The 22,235-nt window shown below is 41.3% G+C and overlaps 2 protein-coding genes across 2 annotated transcripts; both read left to right on the top strand.

The window, feature by feature from the left end:
* Positions 1-181: 181 nt before the first annotated feature.
* Positions 182-5,934, top strand: LOC117547307 (sialic acid-binding Ig-like lectin 15). The gene is made up of 7 exons (XM_034217934.1): positions 182-329; positions 716-774; positions 1,304-1,681; positions 1,945-2,211; positions 2,640-2,733; positions 3,188-3,212; positions 5,908-5,934. The coding sequence occupies exons 2-7, from the start codon at positions 729-731 to the stop codon at positions 5,932-5,934; spliced, it is 837 nt and encodes a 278-aa protein (XP_034073825.1). The 5' UTR covers positions 182-329; positions 716-728.
* Positions 5,935-11,357: 5,423 nt separating this feature from the next.
* On the top strand, positions 11,358-15,497 carry LOC117547312 (sialic acid-binding Ig-like lectin 15). The gene is made up of 8 exons (XM_034217937.1): positions 11,358-11,458; positions 12,055-12,432; positions 13,337-13,693; positions 14,222-14,263; positions 14,515-14,607; positions 15,110-15,157; positions 15,317-15,355; positions 15,467-15,497. Exons 1-7 carry the CDS (start codon positions 11,410-11,412, stop codon positions 15,352-15,354), a joined length of 1,005 nt encoding a protein of 334 aa, XP_034073828.1. The 5' UTR covers positions 11,358-11,409; the 3' UTR covers position 15,355; positions 15,467-15,497.
* Positions 15,498-22,235: the final 6,738 nt, after the last annotated feature.

The raw sequence follows: 22,235 nt of genomic DNA, 5'->3' as shown, positions 1-22,235 counted from the left end.
ACACAGCGTGGGGATGTCATAACGCACCTCGACAGGAGAGGGCGCCATCACAAAGCAAATCTTAACAATAGCAACACCCGTAATGCTTCAGCATTAAAACACCTCAGACTGTAAGGAAAACACAGGCACTCATCACCGAGGTCACAATATCAATGGATCCAGCAGAGCAATAGCCTACAGGCAAAACACAGAAGATCAACTAAAGATATGACATAACACAGACTCACCAAAGCTGAAGGTCGACTTCATTCTTTCCGTTTGACTGATTTGAATCGCTATACGCTGCTCTCTCTCGTCTCCTCTTCATATCTACACTTTTCGCGGCACACGTATTTACAGCCAATCAGAATTATGAGATGATGTTTTGGTGGGGTTGCCAGCACTTTGCCCAACTTGTGATAATCAGAGAGAGGGACTAGATCGGGGCTTGCCCCACATCGCTCTCCACAGCTCAATGTGGACACTAATCAGACGACTAAACATGATCTTAAAATATATTTTAAGATATATTTTGAGATATATATTTTTTGCATCATTTTGGAATTATTATTTTAATTACATTCTGCTGTCACTAGGGTCACCTGGTCAGCTGCCCCTAACGACCAGTCGGCTCTAGGCCACTTCTCACTTGAGACTGACAGGAAGCGTTTAGTTTCACACGACTTCCTGATATTTGGCTGTTTAAGTTTGCAGGTTTTCTCTCTTCTCGTTCGAGGTTCAGCCTGAGGATGTGGCAGCAGCAGACCTTCTTTGTTCTCTGGGGGTTCATCACTGGTACGAGCATTTCTCCTTTTATTCGGTCCAATTAGAAGTAGTTAACAAAAGTGAAAGAGTTGACGATGAACAGAATATAGTGCAGGTTTTATGGTTTCTGTAACAAATGGAAATGTCCCCGCTGTGAGAAGAACAAATGATTTTTGTTTTGCATAAAAAAGACTTAAGGGTAAATAGAAGTTAAACGAGCTACCATGTTGATTGACATCTTTGGCCATTGTAATGCTGCACCATCAGGTACAATCCCATTATGAATGCAAAGATAGTCTCTTCACAAATATTAAAAAACTATATTTAAAAAGTATTCTGATGAAGGAAGACGTATGTTGTTTTTCTGGTGATGGCGTTAAATTGACCTGACTTCTTTCTGCAGGAAGTCTCCGAGTGAGAGACCTCTGGTTTGTGTTCAGAAAGAACCCCTCGAAAAGTAGAGGGTTCATCTCAACGGGCTAACCCCTTCAAATAAACCTTAATCAACGATGTGTCAGATCCACAAACCCACTCATCTGGATGTGATCTTCCTCTTCAGGGTCTCTCTCGGCCTCGTGGGACATGGCGGTGTCTCCGGTGGTCTTTGTCCCCAGAGGAGAAGACGTGGTCCTCCCCTGCTCCTTCACTCATCCCCGACAGCAGCGCTACTCCGGGATGATCACATTGAAATGGCTGGCGAGAGAATCAAACGCCCTCCCGTTCCTCACCTGCTCAGTTAGAAACGAGTCCATGGAGGGACAACACAGCTGTGCAGTGTCAGAGTTCAAATATTCTACGTATGGTGACCTTCGTCGGGGGGAGCTGTCCCTCCTCATCAGAAGGGTCCAACTGGGTGATAACGGCACATTCTTCTGCAGGGTGGAGCTGGACCGTGTGCTGCAATATATCCAGAAAGAGACGCAGCTCTATGTGACAGATGAGGGCTGAGCGATCAATTCAGAGCTACTGATATCCCAGCATGGCAACAACATGTATTTCCAGTTTAATCGTCTGCTTTGATGTAAAAAAACTAAACTTGTTTTGTACCAAGTTGATGCTAAAATTCTGAAAATGTGACAGTTCCTGTTTTTTACAGAACAGTAATAAAGAGTGAATGTTTTTGGACCATGGCCAGGTTTGTATGTGGAGCTGTGAAGAACATCTTTCTTGATATTGTCAAAATGTGGTTTATTTCTGCAGTTCAACCTCAGATCCTGAACATGTCCGTGGTGGAGCCGGGTTCAGACGGCGCCCCCCGGAGGCTGCAGTGTGAGGTGGAGGGCCAACCGATGCCCAACGTTACCTGGCTGTCGGCCTCCGGGACCCCGATGCAGGACCTGGATGTGAAGAACCAGCAGAGCGGCCCGGCCCGGCTGCTCAGCTCGGTGCCGTACCTGCAGGAGGTGCTGAGCTGCAGGGCGGAGAGCCGGCTGGGGGTCGCAGAGCGGAGACATCCAGCCACACACAGTACAACTCTCATCATATCTAATACAAACTATAACAATAACAGGATTCATGTTCCACAGGAGGAACAGAGGTCGGAGGCTAAACTAGTGATGCTCGAAAATGAACTAACCTTCTGCAGAGTTGGACAAAAGTATAAAAGTTACCTACCACATTGTAGAAATACTGTAAAGTGTTGCGTTGACATTTCCACTCTAAACCTAGAACCTAGTACCAAAACTAAACGTACCCTATAGAGTTCAGTCAGTTATACAATTCACCTATTTTTAACATAATATATGTCGTGTTAAAAAAGTATGAATCATTAATAATTAAACTATTTTTACTCAAGCTTGTAACAGAATGTCAAGCTCTGTGTTTGCTAGTGAAAAGCATGCTGGGAGGTGTAGTTGTTGTCTATGTCCAACGTCTTTGTGTAATGTGTTTCTCAGGAGGACATGTTGGCGCCCAGCTGGTAGTTCGTCTGGTTCTCTTCACTCTGCTCACTGCGCTCCTCGTCACAGGGACATCTGTTCTCATCAGAAGGTAACTCTCCCTGAGGAAACACTGATCCCCTTCTGATGCCGTTTCTGCCCTTCCTATTACTCAATTATTCACTCGGTACTCCAGAGCAATGTCAACATGTCCCCATTGTTTCCTGATACAAATCCAATTCCTTTGAATAAACTTCACGGACCAAAGGTGACCGAAAGATTTATGTTTGATATGTTGTGTTTCATGATGGTGCCTTGTAGTTTAGCATTAATTCAGCGTCACTCCATCGTTCCCTCCGGTGTTACACCATCTAACATGCTTATTTTGGTATCTTGCTCTGTGAAGCACTTCGAGCTGCATCTTTCTTTAAGGTGCTATTTAAATAAAGTGTATTATATTATTTATTATAATTACATTTTCGTGGAAATTCAAAGGTAATGTTCTACTAAGTGACTGTTTTTTATTCTCCTTCATCTTTACATATTTACAGGATGTGTGTTTGCAGGAAGCTGGAGGACCATCGTGTGCCGGTGAGATCATCTATATTATTAATACGTCTATATGTAACATTTACGGTGGGTGTAAGACGGCTGCCATTCCTCACTTCCTGTTCAAAACTGCTGCTGATCTAAAAACAAAAGTTACAGTTTGAATGTCTGAAGCATTGACTCTTTGAAGCTGATGAGTTAAGGACAACAGCTCCTTACGGCCCGTCCACACAGCGGCGTGCGTTGAAGCTTGCCGGTGGGCGTGTCTGAAACTCGACCAACAACCAATCACATGAATCTCCCGCCCCGGACACACAAGCACGCGATTTGATTGGCTAGAGCTTGTACTGGCATATGTTTTGATTGGCTGACGTTTCTGCCGAGGCTTCAAAAGTTGAACATTGCTCAACTTTTGTTTTTGTGCTGATGGTACCAAGATGGCACAGTGCCAGCCAGCTGTTTGTTAACTTGGGGGTTCCTACCTGTCAAGCCCTTTTAAGAAAGTTAATGTACAAATTCATGTGTCGCCTAGAAGACTCGGACAATCATGTTATCTCCATTTTAATTAACCCTGTGAAGAGTTCTACTCGGTTCTCTTCCATGATTTGGAGACATTGGCGCGATAGCCTCTACAGACGGTGAGCATGCGTGGCTCGCTGTGATTGGACTGATTTTATGTTTTTATCTGTTTGTTTTTATCTGTTTTGTGTATAGCTTTTTATTTATTGATGTGTGTTTTGTCTTTTTGTATGTGCTATCAGTGCTGCGTACCTGGACTCACATTCAAGTTCAGGTCCGGACTCAAGTCCAGAGGTTCAGGTTCAGGTCCGGACTTATAAGTCCGGACCTAAACCCATGGCTTGTGTCAAGTTGTGTGAGTAACTAAAGTGAACTTATTGTGAGCTAATTATCAATTGAAAATGAACTCATAATCAACTCAAATTCAAACTCATCAGGTTTATTGTGCTTCCAACTTGTGTCTACATTTCTCTACAAAGTACAAATGTAAAAAAAAAACGTTTTGCCACTTAGTCTACAAATGACTTATGACAGCAACTACAGTGAACTACTACAAAGCTTAAACATTTATTTCATTTACCAAACTAAAGTAACCAAACAGTCCCTGAGCTGACTGAGCCTAAATCCCTAAAACGTTGCTGAAAGGTAGAGTGGAGAGTAGACTATACGCATTACACTGTTACACACCTACTATACAGTATACACTGTAGTGACTGTACAGTCAGAGTGTACTGTACTGTCTGTACACCATGTCTTTTCTACAACTCTACATGTGTACATTATACAGTACATACTACATACATAGTGATGTACATACTGTTAGAAATTAAAATCAATGTTGATATGGCGTAATTTTGAATTAAATACACTATTTAATTTAAATCAGTTTTATTCTGAAAAAACCGGAAGTTCACACTATTAACTTAATACTTTTATTCAGAAAATTCTTCACTTCCGGTTAGCATTAGCATGTGGCGAAATGCTACGTTTTCAAACCGTGAATCGAAGGGGAAATGACATGTGATGTTGTACACTGAGCACACTGGGATTAGCACTCATTTATTGACGCTGAATAACGTTTATCAGGGAATGTTTAAATAACCACAGACACCAGAATATACGTAAGTGCTAGTTTTTTGCGAGTCCAAGTACCGGTTCCCGACGTTCCGGTTTTAACCGGACTTGAACCGAAACTTTTTACAAGTCCAGTACCGGTTCGGCGTACCGGTACGCAGCACTATGTGATATGGACCTTGAGTCTGGAATAAAGATTGGACATTTTGCAGCGAGCAACGCGTAGCGACGCTCCCACAATGCAGTTCGGCGAAGCGCAACGTCACCCCATTCAAAGTGAACGGGCAGAAGCGCTGACGCCTCAACGCACGCCGCCGTGTGGACGGGCCGTTACGGTACGTCCACACGGCAGCGTCGCGTGCATCAACGGAGACGCTTCCCATTCACTTTGAATGGGGTGACGTCACGCTTTGCCGAACTGCATTGTGGGAGCATCGCTTTGCCTCCGTTGCTCGCTTGAGAAAAGTTCAACTTTCAAGCGTCGACGGAAGCGTCAGCCAATCAAATCATATGCCAGTACAAGCTCTAGCCGATCAAACCGTGTGCTTGTGGGTCCGGGGCCGGAGATTAATTTGATTGGTTGTTGGTCCACACCCACCGGCAAGCTTCAACGCACGCTGCCGTGTGGACGCACCGTTAGAGGGAAGAGAACCTCAGAAAATGTGTTTGAATAAAGGTTTAGCTGCACAGAAACAGGAACCTGCCGTCTGTCGGATAAAGATTTAAAGCTGATAAAAACATCAATGGCAACATGTCCTCTTTCATGATGATCTTTAGCCATTTCTTGGAGCACATTTCATGAGAAAATGAACGCAACTTCCTCTTAGTCATTAAAAAACTGTCCAAATACAGACAGACAACAAGTAGTATTTAACAACTGTGTCATTTAGCTGTCTTTTAGCTTCAATAAGGTTTTAATTTGTCGATTTAAATAAATATATTTGTTCTCTTACACACTGAATCTCAGTCATGTATTTACAGCAACAAGAAAATCAGCATCGGATTTATTGAGACATTCCTAGAAATATCAATAAATACATTTTTCTGTTCAAAACAATTCTATTATTTAGAAATGTTTTGAATACGCAATTGTTTATATTTCCATAATGATTGTTTAATGTGTGGACTCTGCTTCCTGTTGCAGCCTGCAGACTTCCTGGAGGAGCTGTGAGCAGCTGATGCTCCTTTGATAAATCAGAGCTTCAGATCACAGCATCAGACATTCATCCAGGCTGTGTGTGTGTGTGTGTGTGTGTGTGTGTGTGTGTGTGTGTGTGTGTGTGTGTGTGTGTGTGCATGTGCGTGTGCGTGCATGTGCGTGTTGTTGAGATCTCCATATGAAGTGAATACTTAAAACGAAAGTTAATTATAAATCATATATGATCAATCATATTCTTGTATGAACCCATAATGAGAATGCTTCTTGATGGTTTTTGAGTATGTATGTATGCTTACAATTTTAGTTGTTGCTGTTTTGATAACTTTGCGTTTTAAAAAGAGGGTGTTGAGAGCTTCATAGTATGTTGAATACTTAAAACGAAAGTTAGTTATAATCAAATATAATCAATTATATTCTTGTATAACCCACAATGAAAATGCTTCATATTTTAGGTTTTCTATATTTACAGTATAAACAAAGCCAAGTGGTTTGTTAAGTTGAGTGTAAGACCTATAATGATTTATGGGTGTCTCTGATAAGAGAGTAGGCCGTTTCTTCACTCTCCTCTCACAGCAGGGAGGGGGGCTCCTGACTTAAGGAGAAACACATTGAGGCCTCAAAAAGGTGGTTATGTCATAGCCATAGAATATGTCTGGTCATGTCCTTTTTTACACAAACATGGGAAGGTGTGTCTTATGCCATAGCCAATAGAATATGTCCATTCCTGTACATCAGTGGCCATGCCCAGTTTGTTTCATTGGTTGGGTATAGAGGAGGTGTTTTTGGGGGGTGTCTATCCTGTTTTTTGAGCATAAAGAGACTGGTCTTTTTGGGAGGGAGCGAGAGAGAGGGGGGTTCCCCTGGTATACTCTCTCCCGGTAAGCTCTGGCCTTCAGAGCTGGGTAAATAGCTCTCGGTAAGGTTTTCTCTGCCTGGAAGACGTTATTAAACGTAACAGGATCTTAGAGTTAGTGATCTTAGTTAGCTCTGCCTGGAAGACATTATTAAATGTATCAGGATTTTAGATCTAATTAGAAAACCTACGCCATCACGAGGAAATTCCTTTTGAATTTCGTCGGAAGACTTTAATGGGAGAACTATGAATTAAGGTTTTAGATTAAAATATAACCCCAGCATGATATGTTTCGTATGATTATAATGTTGTAAAGAGAGAAGGTCAAAACCCTGTATTAGTTTGGACCTATTTTTCTTCAAATAAACTGATCCCACCTTTTGGACTGGGACAACTTAAAATACACCTGTGCTCTCCTCTCCTGCTTCAAAGGTAAGACTGCACCCTACCACACTCACACTTAGGTAGGGCCACACCACATTTACTGATATCAAAATCCTTCGGGATCGCTTAAACAGATTAAAAAAGAGTTGTCTGAATTGAAACAGCAGTTAATTGAACCTGGTTCTTCGGGGAGTTAATAGAGGTGAGATCTTGTTGACGTTGGTGGATCTGAGCCAAGCAGTAAACTTACATAGACTCAATAACTTCTGTAAGGTCAATTAGTAGGTCAGAGTAATTTACCGGAATAAATTATCAGGACCTCACCTACTCTAAACAGTGTGTGTGTGTGTGTGTGTGTGTGTGTGTGTGTGTGTGCATGTGCGTGTGTGTGTGTGTGTGCATGTGCGTGTGCGCGTGCGTGTGTGTGTGCGTGCGCGCGTGTGTGTGTGTGTGTGTGTGTGTGTGTGTGTGTGTGTGTGTGTGTGTGTGTGTGTGTGTGTGTGTGTGTGTGTGTGTGTGTGTGTGTGTGTGTGAGTGTGTGTGAGTGAGCGTCTCTATATTACACTTCACTGTAAACTCCAAATGTTTCAGTTATTAGTTTCAGGTCTTCCAGATGTTTAATGAGTTCTAGGTTTGAGTGTTTGGGTAAATATCAGAAGCTCAGTCAGTAGGGCCTCGGCCTCGGTCAAAATCTGTCTTTGATGAAGATTTGAAATGATTTTATTTGTGCATCCTTGACATATGTTATACTGAATAATAGCAACAGCAACATTGAAAGAAATTATCTCGGTAATTTATGAATTTACTTTTAATTCAGAGAGTTAGCTTGCTTGTCTCAGTGTATGCTGCTCATCAGAGACATTAAAGAAATCATGGTATTTACTTATGGAGGTGAACTGGGACCTCTCCAAGTAGCAGTCGACACTCCACATTAAGGTCTGGTCGGGGACTTGAACCGGCGACCCCACGGCTTCCACTCAAAGCCCCTACTGACTGAGCCACTGCCGGACAAAAGGGGGAATCACTTTTAATTGGAGCTGAAAGTATTTAAACTTTTGGACACAGCAGCGAATGCATATGCAGAAAAATAGGAAAAACAAAAGCTAGAACTAGGGGCGGACCCATGAGGTAATAAGGGGAGGGGCCAAGGCAGCAGGGTTTTAGGGAGGTTGTAATGAATGTATTGAATTGTTTGAAAACTGCAAACACTACATCACACTCAAGAAGACTGCCTCTGCTGACGTGTGCAGGAGTGTGGCTCACTCACACATTCTGTAAACCCGCTGAGATTCAGACAGCTGGTCCATTGTCTCCCAGAGGTGTACTGGTATGCACACTGTTAGAGCCAGTATTTAGATTTGATAAGAAAGGCCACCTAATTGTGACGTCTGTAGTCAACACACTATAAAGGACTACAATTCCCACGGCGCCTGTGCTAAAGCCACAGTGATGGGCAACCTGTAGAGAGACACCGACGAGGAACAGTTGTTAACCGTACACGTAGGCTACTACACGTACACATACAAATCCTACAAGTACCCTTTAGGTTATGAAGTTGTACAAGCATTATTAAGAAAGACAGAATACCTAAGTTGTTTGTTATTTTATTTGAGTTTTGCTTATTTCTTTTGAATATTGTAAAGGCCTCTTTTTCTTGTTAGACGTGCAAAAGTTTGTTATTTTATTTTGAGCAAACACATCGCATAATATCATCGAACCATCGGAGGCCAAGCAACTCTTCAACTGTGAGTCATTTAAAGGAAAGACAAGGAAGGAAGCCATTAATGCATCACTTACTAACTGAGGAAGCACATTCATTTTGAGACACGATGCAAGTTCATTGTGATACACATTCAATGAAGATGACTTTTGATTGTGTTCTGGTTTTATGTTTCTGTAAGTATTTGTAAGCAACTGTGATTGACAGAACATCGCTTTTTATTTTACTTGTTGTATCGCTATTTCATTTTTAAGTAGGGGCAGGTCAAACAAGATTGTATTCTCCTTTCCACTATGAGCTACAACAAAAGGTGTACATGTTTTGTTTTAAAATAACTGCCATGTGTGGAATAAACAAACAAACAAATAAATAAACAATCCAGCTATTCAATTGATATATACTGTGTGTAATGATCTATTATAACAGGATGTAATATTTGAGTTTAAATGTCCAAGTTTTTCCTTTAGTAGATTAACAATAGGTGTTATAAACTCTCCCTGTTCCCCGGTTTAGGCTTCAACCTCAGGATCCATGTGTTTGTGATCCTCTCCAGAATGGAAGTAGTCAAAATCTCAAAATTCAGATTTTTTTCTCAAAGTTCTGACTTTTTCTCAAAAATATCAACATTTTGACTTTTTCTCAAAAATATCTAAATTCTAACTTTTTCTCAAAAATATCAAAATTCTGACTTTTTCTCAAAAATATCAAAATTCTGACTTTTTCTCAAAAATATCAAAAATCTGACTTTTTCACAAATTCTGACTTTCACTAAATTCTGACTTTTTCACAAAATTATGACTTTTTCTTAAAATTATGACTTTTTCTCAAAATTCGGACTTTTTCTCAAAAATATCAATTTTTTTTACTTTTTCTCAAAATCGGACTTTATCTCAAAATTATGACTTTTTCTCAAAATATCAAAATTATGACTTTTTCTGAATACTTAAAAATGTTAGTAATCCCTCATCACCGGCTTGAGCTTCAGCCTCAGGATCCATGTATCTGTGATCCTCTCCAGAATGGAAGGAGTCATCACATACAGAGCATCAACTAGTTCCTGAACAGTGTCCTTCACATGCTGATATCCAAGAGAGGGAGTTACACAGTCACAAGATGGAGGAATAGAAAGCAGTATTCAATGTTTACTTCAGATTAGCTCCACGTCAGAAATGAGCATGCTTGATGTCTCTCTCCATAGAGGCTGAATCATCATGTTAATCACATAGCTATCATCTGCCTCAAACAGTCCTGATGCTCTTCTAGGTAATCACACATCCTGTCATGTTCACAGCTCCAGTTGATACCTTTGTTAGCATGCTACTCTCATGTTGGAAGAGGACACTCAGTGTTTTCCCAACAATAGGACTATTACTATACTAGGAAATGACATCACTTTACTGTAATGCAGCCCTAAAAACCGTGGCGCCGTATCAAAGTGCTGGGACATCCATCCGCTGAGAGACGGTGCCGATGCCTTGTTTTCATGGGAAAGTGGGCGGAGCCGTAGTTTCCCCAGGAAGTTAATTCAAATCAAATCAAATCAAGTTTTATTTATATAGCACATTTATAAACTTGGTGGAGCCAAAGTGCTGTACATAAAATAAAAATAGCCTACAGTAGAGACACTTTACAGCAAATACAACAACACAGATTGTTCAGAACATCAGTATGAGGAAAACGACACCCTCTGTCCTTAGACCCTCTGTCCTTAGACCCTCTATCCTTAGACCCTCTGTCCTCAGACCCTCTGTCCTTAGACCCTCTGTCCTCAGACCCTCTGTCCTCAGACCCTCTGTCCTCAGACCCTCTGTCCTTAGACCCTCTGTCCTTAGACCCTCACATCGTACAAGGAAACACTTCCAGAGAAAACCCACAGTTTAAGGGAACATGGGAGAAACCTCAGGGAGAGCAACAGAGGAGGGATCCCTCTCCCAGGACGGACAGACGTGCAATAGATGCCGTGTGTAAATCGAAGAGATAATACATTTGACAGCATATAGACCGAATGTTAGGAAATGCATGTGTCTGTAATAAGAAGATGAATCCACGAGGATGTCAGCTACAATCCTGTGGAAGCCATCAGGGAAGCAGCATGACGAGACCCAAGGCAGGACCGCAGAGACAGGTTCAGCCACGACCCGAAGTCCACGACTTAATCCAGAACTCAGGATAGAGGATCCAGGACACAGGACTACAGCGAGAGGATCAGCCTCGACTCCGGATCCCGGCGTAGAGATAGATACAAAACAAGAAGAAAGATTTGGCTGGGTTAATCGGAACCAGAGAATACACAGACATAATTGCTCTGATCTTTAGCAGAGGGAAGGTAACTCTGGATTCAGCTGAAAGACCCTCATGTTATAAATAAGGTTCAAAGCCCACTGCTACCCGGGTTAGAGTGGTGTCTTTATTGTGGACTTCCTCTTTCATGCTAACAGGAAGTGGCTTTTTCAATTTGACACACTGCACAAGTCTTCCTGATGTTGCTGTTTTAGTTTGAGGGTGTTCTTGTTGGTGGTCGTGTGTGAGGATGTGGCTGCAGCAGACCTTTTATTTCATTCTGTCGGGGATCATCACAGGTGGGTGTATTTCTTCCTTTTAATGTTTCCGTCACCAATGGTTCCACAAAAAAGGTTTAAAAGGACGAAACAAAAGAAATACATAATATCTGAGTTATATCACAAATACCTGAATGTTGACATCACTGTTATAAGGATGCTTTACCAACAGAATACAAAAGGCAAACTACTCGGAAAATGTTTCTTAAAGATGTGAACAACTGTCTGGAAGAAACGGACTCATGATCATGCAGAAGTGCTCGCAAAAATGCACATGACTTACAGGAGAAGATAGGGGAACGAAGAACAACATAACGCATACTGGGCGAGCAAAGATGAACCTTTATTGACCCCCCTGGGTAAAACTCTGTTGTCCATATGTTAATATCTATACAGATGTTTTGAATACACACACATGCATTTTAGAGAGGTGCCAGAGTGAGGAATGCCTGGGAAGTGTTTTGGAACATTTGTGTTTTTATATTTGCATCGTTTCTGAAGCTGCAGGGCGTTTCTACTGGAAGAGTTTAGCGCCGCACTCACCCTCCAAATACACGTTCTATTAAAGCTGGTGAGGGAACCAAACCCACTCATCTGGATGTGATCTTCCTCTTCAGGGTCTCTCTCGGCCTCGTGGGACATGGCGGTGTCTCCGGTGGTCTTTGTCCCCAGAGGAGAAGACGTGGTCCTCCCCTGCTCCTTCACTCATCCCCGACAGCAGCGCTACTCCGGGATGATCACATTGAAATGGCTGGCGAGAGAATCAAACGCCCTCCCGTTCCTCACCTGCTCAGTTAGAAACGAGTCCATGGAGGGAAAACATGGCTGTGCAGAGTCAGAGTTAAAATATTCTACGTACGGTGACCTTCGTCGGGGGGAGCTGTCCCTCCTCATCAGAAGGGTCCAACTGGGTGATAACGGCACATTCTTCTGCAGGGTGGAGCTGGACCGTGTGCTGCAATATATCCAGAAAGAGACGCAGCTCTATGTGACAGGTGAGGACTGAGCGATCAATTCAGAGCTGCTGATATCCCAGCAACAACATAACCCATACTTTGGTTCCAAATCAATGACAACATTCTGAACATGTGACAGATATTGTACAGAACCACCTATACCGTAATGCCAAGAGCACCACCAGAGCTTGAGACTTCCTGGACGATACACGGTGCTAAACTGAAATGCAAATGATTGACCTCAATGTATTATTACATTATCCACTGACCTAGGTAGTACTTGTTGTGTTAAATAACACACACCTTTGACCCAGTTCCTCAGTCTGCCCTCACTGAGCACAGGCCTGCCACTCTGGGCTGCACTCAGTGTTCTGTCTCCCTGCTCCTGCCTGTTGGCGCCAGCTGATAGAGGTGTTAGGTTTTATCTTGTTATGCAGCAAGTTGATTCTTCTCTCAGAACTAAATACATGGGTCTGGGTTAGAGATCTTCAGAATTGGTTTGGCATCCGTTGTGTCAACTCGTGGCTCACCAAATCTCTTCTGAATTCTCCGGCCGAAGCTCCAAATAGAAAGACAGTTATCAAATGTTGCATGCTGCATTACGACCAGCGAATGTCTTACGTTAATTGGATGTTATTTGGTGTGAATGCTTAGAAGCGAAATATGTTTTCATATTTTTAAATCCTGCCACGTTTTTTGTTTGCCTTCTTCTCCCACATTTTAGATCGCATTTTACATTAGTCAATAAGGACATGTGCGCTATTAATCCTGACATAATTTCAGAACCATCATTCAACGAAATGTCAGCTTTTCAGCATACAGCATTCATGCCACAATTTGTCCAGGAATTGCATTGTGTAGTTATGGTACCTTTGTCCATCCTCTCTACTCGTTACAATAACCTTACGCTTAACAGGGAATTCATACATTTTCCTTTCTGCAGTTCAACCTCAGATCCTGAACATGTCCGTGGTGGAGCCGGGTTCAGACGGCGCCCCCCGGAGGCTGCAGTGTGAGGTGGAGGGCCAGCCGCTGCCCAACGTTACCTGGCTGTCGGCCTCCGGGACCCCGATGCGGGACCTGGATGTGAAGAACCAGCAGAGCGGCCCGGCCCGGCTGCTCAGCTCGGTGCCGTACCTGCAGGAGGTGCTGAGCTGCAGGGCGGAGAGCCGGCTGGGGGTCGCAGAGCGGAGACATCCAGCCACACACAGTACAACTCTCATCATATCTGTGATTGTGAGCGGCCTCATCGTGCTGCTGCTGCTGGGCACCGGATGCATCGCTTACAGGAGGAACAGAGGTACGCTGAAACACAAACCCCACTTTCAAAGTCAAACAAATCTGAATTTTCTAAAACAAATCTGAATTTTCTGAAAAAATATGAATTTTCTGAAAAAAATATGAATTTTCTGAAAAAATATGAATTTTCTGAAAAAAATATGAATTTTCTGAAAAAATATGAATTTTGAAATGTTCTGAAATTTTTTTTAAATAGTCAGATTTTTTTAATGAAGTCAGAATTTTGAAATGTTCAGAAAATAGTCAGGATTCTGAGATTTTATTTAAAAAAATCTGAATTTGGAGATATTTTTTAAAAAGTCAGAATTTTCAGAAAATAGTTAAAATGTTGATATTTTATGACTTTTCACAAAATAATGACTATTTTTTGAAAAAAGTGAGAATTTTGAGTTTTTTCAGAAAATAATCGGAAATTTGAGATTTACAGAAAATAGTCAGAATTTGGAGATTTTGACAAAAAATCTATTTGACCAAATCTTTCTCTTGAATTTCTAACTGTCCCCCTTCATTTCTTCCTCCTCTTCTTAAGCTCGAGCCGCCGCATCCCCAATTTATGAAAACGCTGAAACAGGTAGGCTACGCAATTTTAACTTTTCGTTCTACGACATAAATCATAAAGTGGTGTTAATATGTGGAGATTATCACGTTTATTATCCTAAACGTGTGAGTATCATAACGTTGAGATTATTTTCTGCAATAATTGAAAATCCCTTTGGACCAGGGAGATGCTGCCTTCAGGGACCAACACATAAATATGACATCACTGCACCACTCCATGAAGGAAAGATATCAATATTTTGTTTTCTTGTGTATAATCCAAAGTGGAGAATCACCGCCTGCAGGACTCGGACCGTCCTGTTGGGGGCAGCGTCGAGCTCCAGCTGGTTTACTCTACTCTGAACGACGCCTCTTCATGTGAGTCTAAAGGAAGTTATTAAAGTGACTCTTTAACCTGTGGATCTAAGAGATATTGACATTATGTTGATTTGTATTCCGTCGGCACAAACCAAAGCCGAGGATGGGGATCTTGTACTTTGGGTCTTTTCATGTGAACGAGATTCAGCATTAACGTCCACTTAGACTTACTGTCAGGAGTAAATTATGTTTGGGGTTAAAGGTCCCTTTGAATCACAAAACACGTTTTTACCACTAACTCAAGAAGTCATACGTTATATGATAGCATCACACAAATGTCTAATTGGATATAATTATGAAGTTATGACATTTTAGACGGATATGGTGCAATCTGTGCATACAAGTCTTGATTTGCTCTCATAGCATGTGCAGCTAGCCTCTGGTTGCTGGTTTTGTCCTCTCCGTTCCTGGATAAACATGAAGCTCATTTGAAATGCAAAATATGATAATATAAGCAAAGCAGCCGCCTCTCCTCTGATGCGAGCTTCTGGTTTCCTCACAGCTCAACATGCCAGTGTGAAAAAGCCCGTCTACCAGCAGGAGGAATCCGGTGAGGATCAATTGAATAACACAAAGACATTTGGAGACGTGACTCTGGATCAGGATTATCTGATCAGAGGATTAAAGATTAGAGTATTTGATAAACTAGAGTCCAGCAATCATGAAACATTGATTTTAAAGAATAAACTAAAACTGTTTTTTCTTTCAGTTGTCCTTTACTCTCCTGTGAACGTGAACAGTGACTAAGGTATGAATAGCTTCTGTTTTTAAATATCATTCATATTTTTACACACAACTCTCATGTGCTTCATTTATAATTGACCTTATTTTAATTGATATTGTTTTTGCTTTGTTCCAGAAATATCAAGAACTCTGGGAGATATCATCGGGGGGGGGGGGGGGGGGGGGGAGTACTCAGATGTGGTACTTGAGTAAAAGTAGAAGTATTCAGATCTTGTACTTGAGTTAAAGTCGAAGTACTCAGATCTTGTACTTCAGTAAAAGTAGAAGTACTCAGATATTGTAATAGAGTAAAAGTAGAAGTACTCAGATCTTGTACTTGAGTTTACTCAAGTACAAGATCTGAGTACTTATACTCAGATCTTGTACTTCAGTAAAGTAGAAGTACTCAGATCTTGTACTTGAGTAAAAGTAGAAGTACTCAGATCTTGTACTTCAGTAAAAGTAGAAGTACTCAGATCTTGTACTTGAGTAAAAGTAGAAGTACTCAGATCTTGTATTGAGTAAAAGTAGAAGTACTCAGGTCTTGTACTTGAGTAAAAGTAGAAGTACTCAGATCTTGTACTTGAGTAAAAGTAGAAGTAATCAGATCTTGTACTTCAGTAAAAGTAGAAGTACTCAGATCTTGTATTTGAGTAAAAGTAGAAGTACTCAGATCTTGTACTTCAGTAAAAGTAGAAGTACTCAGATCTTGTATTTGAGTAAAAGTAGAAGTACTCAGATCTTGTACTTCAGTAAAAGTAGAAGTACTCAGATCTTGTATTTGAGTAAAAGTAGAAGTACTCAGATCTTGTAGTAAAAGTAGAAGTACTCAGATCTTGTACTTCAGTAAAAGTAGAAGTACTCAGATCATGTACTTGAGTAAAAGTAGTAGTACTCAGATCATGTATTTGAGTAAAAGTAGAAGTACTCAGGTCTTGTACTTGAGTCAAAGTAGAAGTACTCAGATCTTGTACTTGAGTAAAAGTAGAAGTTCCAGAGTGTAGGAATACTCTGTTTCAGTAAAAGTCCTGCATTAAAAATGTTCCTCAAGTGAAAGTAGAAAAGTATTCTCATCAAAATATAGTGAAAGTAGCGACAGTAAAAGTAGTCATTGTGCAGATTGGTCCATTTCAGAATAATATATATGATATGTTTTATAATGATTGATCATGAAAGTGTTCTCAAAGCTGGTGAAGGTGCAGCTAGTTTGAAGTACTTTGTATACTGCAGGGTAGCTGGTGGATTTACTCCAGGTGGAACTAAAGTCTGATTCAACACTTGATTATATTTCACATCATTCATCCACATCTGTGAAGTAACTGAAGGTATTTATACATGTAGTGGAGGGAAAGTACACCATTTACCTCTGAACTGTATTAGAGTAGAAGTACACAGTATCCGAAAGTAACTCAAAGTGTACTCAGAACTTGAGCACATGTACTTATACTTCCCACCTCGTACTCTCGTGGTTTCTCGACACGCCGTCGCCTCTCCGCACAGTTTGTGATGTTCCTCCAGACAGAAGGGAAACGCTTGCAAAGAGAATTCATGCAAACAAAGTAAGAGTTTTGTTGCTGCTGACTTTACTGTGATTTATATTCAAAAGCATCCCATCGTCCCAAGATGTGAATATTTTTTTTTAAAACTATTCCCAAATATTTAGGAAAAAATGTAGATGAATGTTAGGAATGTTCTTCAGTGTGCATTTAAGGATACATCAAATACATATATATTTGTATCTAGCCTTTCATTTGGTGTGTTGTTATTGTCATCGTTTTAAAGCTTCAACTTATTTCATTCTTTTTTTGTATCCCTGATATTTAGTTCTTATTACATATTTTTTGTTTACTTTCAATTTAATTGTTGTTGTATATTTCATTATACGTTTTCCTATTTTTTCCATGATGTACTTGTATTTCTTTATTAATAAATACAGTGGAGTGTAATATGATACTCCTGCAGCAGGGGGCGCCACACTCTTGACTTCCTGCTGTGTGTTTCCTGTCTCGGGCCCCTCTCTCTATTGAAGGGGTTTCTATGGAAGCCCCCAGTTGAGCCTCATCAACATGTTGTGTTGAAGTCAAACAAAAGGAAGTCTGTCACACGGGATCAATACGTACTGCCTTCATCCCCTCTGATCAATCTGTTCACACACCGAGGGACACAGGGCGTCACGAAACAACAACATGAAGAATCAACACAAATAACAACAATACGTTTTAACCAGAGATCGTACTAACACAGGACAGAATCAAACAAGAATACAGATAGGAATAAAAAGTGATAAAATAAAAAACGAGTAAAATTAGAATAAAATCATAAAATAATGAAAAAAAAATGAATAAGGGAATAAAATAATAAAAATAAACACACTCACGCACACAGACACACACGCACACACACACACTCATGCACACAGACACACACGCACACACTCACTCACGCACACACACACACACTCACGCACATACACACACACACACACACGCACGCACGCACACACACACACACACACACACACACACACACACACACACACACACACACACACATAGACACACAAACTCACACACACATTCGCGCACACACACACAAATAAATGATGGATAAAGTAATAAACCAAGAAACTAAGTACTCAGATCCTAAGGTATAACATAATTATAAAACAATAAAAACAAATATAAATAAAACATACAGATATATAAATAATGTAAAGGTAAATATCAGAGTGAAACATGTTTATTTGTCTGTCTTTTGAAGGTGTAAAGAGAGGAGTAGGAATATATTTGCGTAATGTTGGAAACAGGAAGCCTCTGAGGTCTGAGCGACCACCGCGGTGCCGCTGAGGCTTTCACCGAAACCTGCTCAACACCACAGGAAGCAGTGAGATTACTGCAGGGCCTCTACCAACCCCACACTGCTCCAATACTGCCAGCTCTGCCAGCCGAACACACGGATCCTCTGCTGACCATTCACATCAGGGGCTCAAACTCACACACAGTGGGCCAACATTAAAAATGGGTACTAGTCGAGGGCCGGACTGGTTCAATGTTTATTGCAGAACTTACTGAAATTAACTTATTGCACATATTAAACCTGGAACTAACAAAGCTTAAATGATTGCCTATAAAAACAACATTAAACATTAAATAATCAGGTGCATTCATTTCTTATGGCTCTATCTGCAGCTTTTCCAGAGTCACTTCTTATGAGTACATTTTCCCACAGGCCAACAACAGCTTCAAGAAAACTATTCCCCTCAAAGAGAAAACCAAACATGCCCTGTTGTCGTGAGAGAAAGTGCAGAAGGAAACATCCATTAAACTCAGGTTGCTGCTCTGTGATGCTAGTTCAGATACTTGGCATCTCATCTCGGGAGCAAGGTCATCAATGTTTGGGCTCAGGCTCTGAGCGGAGGAGACCCTCAGGATGGAGTGAAGGTGTGCTGCAATATACCGGCGGGCCAGATCTAATAGTAATTAGAAGTTATCCTGCGGGCCGAAATTAAATCCACCAAGGGCCTGATTTGGCCCCCGGGCCTCGAGTTTGACACATGTATGTTTTACATGCACTGAAACCAGAAGACACTACAGCAGAGGGAGCAGCAACACAATATAGGGCCTCTTTAAAGACTGTATTTCTATTAAAGAAGAATAACTTACTCAAAAGAGTTCATCTGTTAAAAAGTCAACACATTTTCAAGTTTCAGATCAGAAGCTGCTGCAGAATTTTGCCTCACTTCCTGCTACTGAACGTATGTGTGGGCATGTGTGTTTGTGTCTGTGTCATACACACACACAAACACACACACACACACACACACACACACACACACACACACACACACACACACACACACACACACACACACACCACACACACACTCACACACAAACACACACACACACTCACACACACACACACACACACACTCACACACACCAGAATTGTTAACTGTAACAAAATACATGGCTACAGATAAGAGTCCATAGACATTTAAAGTATGTTGGGTAACGTCGTCATTTGTGTGTGTGTGTGTGTGTGTGTGTGTGTGTTTGTGTGTGTGTGTGTGTTTGTGTGTGTGTGTGTGTGTGTGTGTGTGTTTGTGTGTTTGTCACCACAGGAAGTGTTTAAAGGTGAGAATAACCCGTTGGTGAGTCTCCCCCCCCCAGATGTAAGTTGCTGGGGTGGAAACATATGTTTAACGGATCAGAGAGATGAAACTGCCTCAGACTGAGGGGGGAATCTGAGGACTGACTATATTTCCCATGAGGCTTTGCACCTGCGCTGCTGCCTCTAATGGAGCCGATAACATGGAGGTTATTCTGCAGAACCAGAGTTACTGATGCTGCGGATGAATTATTCACAGAGCTGAGAGCCGTCCAAACTGCACTGATATACACAAATTATTATTATGTACTTCTTCTCTTGATTTGAAGACTTACAATAAGCTTATCTTGTCTTAATTCATTTATACTTCTGAAAACATCTGGAAAAGATATATTTTTTATTGACAAAATAAGTCAACAAATAATTAAAAATGTAAATAATGTCTCTAAAAACGGGGAACAACGGAGCGGATCCAGATTTGCGTCCGATATGACGTAATATCTGAAATGTGGACCCACGGCCCAATCAGAAACGTTGCTATCAGAAACAATGCCCGACTGTTTTGGACGTAATATGGTCTGTGTTTACATTAGCATCGCTAACACTCAGAGCTAACCTGTACTGGAGAGCATGTGTGTGAAGAAGCAGGAAGTAAAAAGGAACTCACCTTGTGGTATAACCGGCAAGAGAGAAAGCCTTTGAGCTCCAGACTGTTTCAGAGAGAATCCTTGATAATCCATGATATGGCGTTTCATCACGGCAGCATTTAGTTTAGACAGTAGCTGCCGGGTCCCGCATGAGCTCAGACCCCTCCTCTTTAAAGCTTTATACCCAAATCTGCACTTTAGAAACAGGAAGTGAAATAGAGGGATATGAGGCATGGCTAGAATCTGTTTGGTATTTTGAGCAAAACACTTCATAGACATGTTTTCTATATATTTCTATATTTCTGAGACCTGTGCTATTGCCTAGAAATAGCATGATCGGTGACCTTTAAAATAAAGTGTATCTGTATATCCACATATTTGTCCATATCACAGTCAATAATATCCCACTTTCATACTGTGTAATTTAACAATAGTGTTTAATTTGTCAGACAGTTATATTTTCCCACGTCAAGTTCTGTTTTATCTTTTATTTTGAGATGTTTAAATTGTATAATTGTTTACTTTTCACTCTTTTTCTTTATTTCTAATTGTGTTTAATATTGTTTTTGATGCTGTTTATATTAGTGCTGTCAAAATTATCGCGGTAACGGCGGTAATTATTTTTTTTGAATTAATTGCGTTAAAATATTTAACGCATTTAACGCATGTGCAGAATGGCCCGCCACATACGTGCCACCAGTGGCAGCGCCAGGGTATGGCTGGGGTAGGCTACACCCATACCAAGAAATAGCTTAGCCCCACCATGAAAAATGATGTTAAAGGAAGCAAAATAAAGTCCGCCAACTCGCGGAGTAAATTGCACAGACAGCAGTTAGTCAGATTGATTTCAGCCACTTGTCTGGAAATACCGAAGACCAGAAACGGTTTTGAAAACTTTTGTCACGTCGTGATCGTCTTCTCGATAGAACATCTTTGATAATGTCTTCTGGCCAATCAGAATCAAGATAACGGCGTGGTGTTGTTGCAGGAAGTCCCGACGGAGAATACTTTTGCTGTAGTACAGGTAACACATAACTGGTACGCAGGTTATGTGCTTAATCTGAAATGCGTACCGTCACTTGTGTCACAAAGCGCATTTGCGTACCGACGTACTTGTGAAGCTTTTCCAGAAGGCGGTTAGATCACCGGACGACAGAGTCGGTCTCCGTGTGCACAGACAGGGCTGCTGTTAACGTCGGTCTGTACAACGGAATTGTGCCAAAACTACGCCAACCGGCTGCGGAGGGAGACTCCCCCCCTTCACTGGAGAACTGCGCTAAAACAGCTGATCACAACGTTCACACTCTGTGGTCAAGAAGTACTCCACTAGCCGCCGCCGCCCCCCCCTCTGTCGACTTTCCTGAAGTACTCCCCCGTTGATAGAAATCAACACGTAATGAATTAAGACCCCCACGGTTTGATGATTGATAGGTGTGTGGGTTGTCTTTCATTTTGACAAGCAGAAAAATGTTATAATAAACATAGATACTGTATGTTAAATGGATATATCCGCCTTCTTTCATTTATCTTTCCATTCCCACAACAATATACATAAATAAATGGCATATTTTGGACATAGTTCGAATGGTGATTAATGCATGTTTAAGCTGTGATTAATATGATTAACATTTGTAATCGTTTGACAGCCCTACTTTATATATATTTTAAAATATGAATAATCTCCACAACACCTGAACATCTCATCTGCTGAAGCTTCAGAAAAACACATGTTGAGTTTCTGTTGTCTCTGTGTGCTGGAACAGTCTGTGTGTGTGCGTGTGTGTGTGTGTGTGTGTGTGTTTGTGTGTGTGTGTGAGTTGTTGTGTGTGTGTGTGTGTGTGTGTGTGTGTGTGTGTGTGTGTGTGTGTGTGTGTGTGTGTGTGTGTGTGTGTGTGTGCTCGAACAGTCTGTGTGTGCGTGTGTGTGTGTGTGTGTGCTCCAACAGTGTGTGTGTGTGTGTGTGTGTGTGTGTGTGTGTGTGTGTGTGTGTGTGTGTGTGTGTGTGTGTGTGTGTGTGTGTGTGTGTGTGTGTGTGTGTGCTCGAACAGTCTGTGTGTGTGTGTGTGTGCGTGTGTGTGTGTTAACAGAGGCGTCCTGACAGCAGTGTGTGTTTCAGCAATGCAGTGTTTCCTGACAGAGACCACACCT

The sequence above is a fragment of the Gymnodraco acuticeps genome, unplaced genomic scaffold (genome assembly GCF_902827175.1).
Source record: "Gymnodraco acuticeps unplaced genomic scaffold, fGymAcu1.1, whole genome shotgun sequence".
NCBI classification, from domain to species: Eukaryota; Metazoa; Chordata; class Actinopteri; order Perciformes; family Bathydraconidae; genus Gymnodraco; species Gymnodraco acuticeps.
Note: the sequence above shows the minus strand (reverse complement) of the source record. Positions and strands in the feature narration are given on the sequence as shown.

What these genes read in the sequence shown, in the direction of transcription:
- LOC117547307 (XM_034217934.1), top strand. Translation starts at nt 729, where the DNA reads ATGTGGCAGCAGCAGACCTTCTTTGTTCTCTGGGGGTTCATCACTG. An exon ending in GAGACATCCAGCCACACACA is followed by an intron (nt 2,212 to 2,639) that starts GTACAACTCTCA and finishes TGTGTTTCTCAG; the next exon opens with GAGGACATGTTGGCGCCCAG. An exon ending in ACATCTGTTCTCATCAGAAG is followed by an intron (nt 2,734 to 3,187) that starts GTAACTCTCCCT and finishes GTGTGTTTGCAG; the next exon opens with GAAGCTGGAGGACCATCGTG.
- LOC117547312 (XM_034217937.1), top strand. Translation starts at nt 11,410, where the DNA reads ATGTGGCTGCAGCAGACCTTTTATTTCATTCTGTCGGGGATCATCACA. An exon ending in TCTGAACGACGCCTCTTCAT is followed by an intron (nt 14,608 to 15,109) that starts GTGAGTCTAAAG and finishes GTTTCCTCACAG; the next exon opens with CTCAACATGCCAGTGTGAAA. An exon ending in CTACCAGCAGGAGGAATCCG is followed by an intron (nt 15,158 to 15,316) that starts GTGAGGATCAAT and finishes TTTTTCTTTCAG; the next exon opens with TTGTCCTTTACTCTCCTGTG.